Source organism: Nicotiana tabacum, chromosome 1 (genome assembly GCF_000715075.1).
Source record: "Nicotiana tabacum cultivar K326 chromosome 1, ASM71507v2, whole genome shotgun sequence".
Taxonomy (NCBI): Eukaryota; Viridiplantae; Streptophyta; class Magnoliopsida; order Solanales; family Solanaceae; genus Nicotiana; species Nicotiana tabacum.
Genome location: NC_134080.1, coordinates 100,010,979 through 100,015,740, shown reverse-complemented (window position 1 = coordinate 100,015,740; position 4,762 = coordinate 100,010,979). Strand labels below are relative to the sequence as shown.

Here is a 4,762-nt window from a genome sequence, read left to right as displayed (position 1 = left end):
AGAATATGTGTTGACAATATGATCCGTAGGTGTGTCCTCGAGATAGAATAATCTTCTATTTTGCAGGCATGTCACGCATCGGCATATGGCGGGCATTTTGGAGGAGTCAGGATGGCAGCGAAAGTGCTAGAAGATGGATTTCTATTGACCAACAGTGTTTAAGGGTGCACATTGATGGGTGAAGGGCTGTAATGAATGTCAACGAACCGAGAACATTTCCCGTCTCCATGAGATGCCCATGAACCCAATTTAAGAGGTTGAAGTGTTCGATGTCTGGGGGATAGACTTCATGGGCCCCTTCATCAGCTCCTTTGGCAATAAGTACATACTTGTTGTTGTAGATTACGTCTCCAAATAGGTGGAAGCTGCATCACTTCTCACCAATGATGCAAGAGTGGTGGTGGGGTTTTTGTAGAAGAATATATTCACCCGTTTCGGGACCCCGAGAGCTATTATCAATGACGGAGACACTAACTTCTGCAATCGAGCCTTCGAGAAATTGTTAGCAAAGTACGATGTACGCCACAAGGTGGCAACCCCGTATCATCCCCTGACCAGTGGATAGGTCGAAGTGTCGAATAGAGAGATAAAGAGTGTACTGACCAAGACTGTGAACGCCACAAGAACTGATTGGGCAAAAAAGCTAGATGATACACTTTGGGCCTACAGAACTGCTTTTAAAATGCCAATTGGTATGTCACCATATAAGTTGGTGTTCGGGAAGGCCTATCACTTGCCAGTGGAACTAGAACATAGAGCTTGGTGGGCAATGAAACAGCTGAATCTGGACATTGAGGCTGTGGGCATAACTAGAGTCATAGAATTGCATGAGCTCGATGAGTTCCGATATCTTTCTTTCGAGATCACGAGGTTGTATAAAGAGAGAATGAAGAGGTTACATGACAAGAACATTGTTGAGCGAAATTTCAATCCCGGAGACATGGTTTTGCTTTATAACTCAAGATTAAGGCTATTTTCGGGTAAACTCAAGTCACGATGGTCTGAACCATTTCGAGTGGTCAAAGTATGCCCTTCAGGTGCCGTAGAGATTTCCTTAGAGAAAGACTCTCATACATTTAGAGTCAATGGGCAGAGATTGAAACTATATGTGGGCATGAATGAACCAAAGGAAGTCTCAGAGATCCATCTGACTGAACCTAAGAGGTCAAGCAAACCTTAAATGCGCTTATCTGTGTCGTGTCGCGACGTTAAATCAGGCCCTACATGAGAGGCAACCCATTGATTTGTTGTAACTATCGTGCCATGACATTAACTAAGGCACTGGTTGGGAGGCAACCCAATGATAGTTAGTTGTTGTTAATTTTGATTTTGGTAAGTACTAACCAATGTAGGTGAGCTTGGGTAGGTCATAAGCCCATTGGATGCAGAAAGAACATGTGAAAAAATGGAAACTTTTCGTGCCCAGGAACGCGCCCGCGCTACCCACCACGCTACAGGCTGCGCATATGGGAAAACATTATGCCTCAACATCTTCATCACTAGTGCGACCGCGCTAGTGGCCGCGCATATGGCCAAGTACACTGTTTTGACTAGCGCGGTCGCGCTCGTATCGCGCTACGACCGCGCTAGTTCTGCCTGTTTAACTTAAAATTTTGTTTTATTTTTTTATTTTGTATAATTGTTTAAGTGTTATTTACCCTAACTATTCCCCCCCCCCCCACTCTAATTACTCCCCTCTTCTTCACTCCTAAAATCCCCCATGCTCAAAAATGCCCAACCCTAACTCCCTTCTTCTTCAAACAAATTCCCTCTTCTCCATTCCCAAACTTCCCAAGGCTCAAGCCCAACCTTCCCTTACTCTTCTTCACTTCTAACCATCTTCTCTCACTATAGGTAAGGTTTCTCTTTTTTCCAATTTTCTTTTCTTTTCTTCAGATTTTTGTTTTTATTTTTTTTAATTATGTAGTAGCTTTTGATTTTCTTTTCTTAGTAGAAATTTGTAGTGTGTGTGTAGTGTTTGTGGGTGGTGATATTGGTGGAATTGTCTCTTAACGTAGTGGGTGCTTTTGGGGAAATTGTGGTGGTTTTGGGGTTACAACATGTTTGAATTGGGGTGTGGGGATATAATGCCCACAAGGTGTTTGTTTAAATGCCAGAGTGAGTATAAATGGGTAATTGTGACCAATGGTGCGTGCGAAGTCTAAGTAACCGCATTGAGTCACGAATTGTTTTTTGGGTTGTGCTAATGCTATTCCTTTTCCAGGTACTATGGCTCCATCTAGGAAATACCGCACCACAGGTGCTTCTTCCAACAGTCAAACTGGATTGTCCAGGGCACGCGGGTCAGCTGTTGCTCGTCCCTTTGATAGTAGTAGGTTCGTCTCTGCCAAGGCTCAGGACCACTTTGCGAATAAGGCCCCTAAGAAACCGATACCAGAAAGGGGAATGGATATAGGGTCGCTCCAACTGGGCTACCCTAACTTGTATAATGAGCTGGTAAGGCGGGGACTCCAAATATTCTTTGAAGAGCCGGACAAGGGAAATATGATGGTTGTCCGTGAATTCTACGCCAATGTAAAAGAACATGTGAATGGCGTAATAACAGTGCGCAGAAAGGCGGTGGATGCCTCTATTAAGGCTATACGGAGGATATACCAGCTGCCTGATCCGCGGATCCGTATGAAGATGGATATGAAATGTATGGTAGATCACATATAGTGGGAGATAATCTTTCCAACAATCTGTGTACCCGGCAAGGAAATTATATGGATAAAGTATGGTCAGAAGTTTCACTCCGCGACGCTAACCTTTGAAGGGAAGTGCTGGTTGTATGTTATCAACAACTGCCTAATCCCGTCTTTCAACACAACGGAGGTGAACGGTCCTCCGGCAGCTCTGATTTGGTGCTTATGATTGGCCACAACTTTGACGTGGCACAGGTGATTCATGAGGAGATGTTCACCTATTGTCTGGTGAAAAGATATGGGTTCTTTTTCCCTTCCTTAGTTACTCGACTTCGCTGGGCAGCTCGGGTGCTGGAAAATCCGGCTGTGGATGGGAGAGTGCCAAAAGACTTACAAGTTCTGAGAAAATAAGGTCACTACTGGGAAGGAGCCGGTGGTAGCGGGTGGTTATGGGGTGTATGTAACAACTTGTCTGTTTGTGGGTATATGTAACAACTTGTCTGTTTGATGTTTTGTGACTTGATACAATTGCACTTAATGGAGTTGGGGTATTATAAAGAGAAGTGTGGTGGAATGTCTGGTTTGATATAAGTATGGTTTTGAATGCTAATGTGATTGTATTAAAAGTGCTTAGGGAGGTTAGTCACTATATCCAAATATATCCTACCTGGCCCTTAGCCTACATTACAACCAAATGAAGTCCTAATTGATCTTAGATTGAATGGGCTCGATTAGTAGAGTAGTACACACGGACAAGCCTATGGTGCATCTGTGTGGCCTATGAATTTTCTTTCGGAGAGTGAGCGAATTTTGTCTATCTAAGTTCCTAATTGTTCTTAATATTATTATTTGTGGAACTACTCTCTTGTGTGATGTGAGGGCATGTGATTCACTAAGGAAAGGTAAGTATGAATATTGCACGGCACGTGAGAGTCAACTTTTGAGGCAAGGATTGTACACTACTAGACATAACTTTGGCGATTTGTTCTTGGTGTGATACATTAGGGGAAAAGCTTAGTAAAGGAACCTTTATAGAGTGTGGTGAATTGCTCGAGGACTAGCAATGATTTAAGTGTAGGTGTTGATAATAGGCTAGATTCATGTAATTTGGTGACTGTTTATGCTCCAACTTGACTATATTTCACTGTTCTAGGATAGCTAAATGATGATAAATTGGCTCTAATTGTGAATTTCATATTTTGCAGGAGCGAGTTGCGCTTATGAGGACTTAGGACGATGTTTGGAGCTAAATTGAAGCAACGAAAACCACTCGAAGCTGAGTGCCTGTGAAAGAATAGAGAAAAGATGAGCTAAAATGATGACCAGCTTAGCATAGCCATTAGCGCACCCACTAGCGCGACCGCGCTAGCCCAGGAACTCGAGACAGAATACTAGGCTATATGCACGGCCATTAGCGCGGGCACGAGTGCGGCCGCGCTAGTCCAATTTGGAACATATAATTCAGGGGTAAACTTGGAAGTTTGGGGGTAATTCCACTTAACCTATAAGAGATCCAACTCGCCCAAAGGGATATTATCAAGGTTTTGACAGCTTAGTTGAAGGCAAGGAGAGGCAAGAGACAAAGAGGATAATTCAACATCGAGTTCATCCTTTCTTCCTTTTGTATTTTACCATTTATGATGAATTTTACTGTTGTTAGTATGAATACGATTATGAGTAGCTAAATATTTAGTCTAGGTTTTGATGGAACCTGTTGAAGGATGAACTTCGTGTTATATTAATATAGTTTGCCCGGTTTAATCTCTATTTGTTCAACTACGTTCTTGTTGTAGTTAATTGATAGGATCCTCAATTAGCTGTGCCTATTTAGTTGTATTACTCGGGAGAGAGTGCATATTTAGTTAAATTGATTAAACAACACCACTCCCAAAGTATATGAGGGATCAATAACCGAGGGTTTAAAGGTGGGATTAGGGATAACGAAACCTTGGGTGCGATCTAAAATGAGCTGTAATAAAAGCTAGCTAGCATAACTTGGGAGAGTGCGTCTAGTAAATTGTTATGATTATTCGGGAGAGATTTACGATAATAAGAGTGCTCATGAGCGATAGAGATGATTAGTCAAATCTATGCGAAGCATAACAGGAAGTGATTCT

The 4,762-nt window shown here is 42.5% G+C and overlaps 1 protein-coding gene across 1 annotated transcript; it reads left to right on the top strand.

Moving 5' to 3' along the window:
* The first annotated feature begins 682 nt into the window (after window positions 1-682).
* Window positions 683-1,180, top strand: LOC107775250 (uncharacterized). The gene has a single exon (XM_016594969.1). The coding sequence runs from the start codon at window positions 683-685 to the stop codon at window positions 1,178-1,180; it is 498 nt and encodes a 165-aa protein (XP_016450455.1).
* Window positions 1,181-4,762: the final 3,582 nt, after the last annotated feature.

Excerpts from the sequence above, each read along its gene's own strand:
- LOC107775250 (XM_016594969.1), top strand. The coding sequence starts at position 683 with ATGCCAATTGGTATGTCACCATATAAGTTGGTGTTCGGGAAGGCCTAT.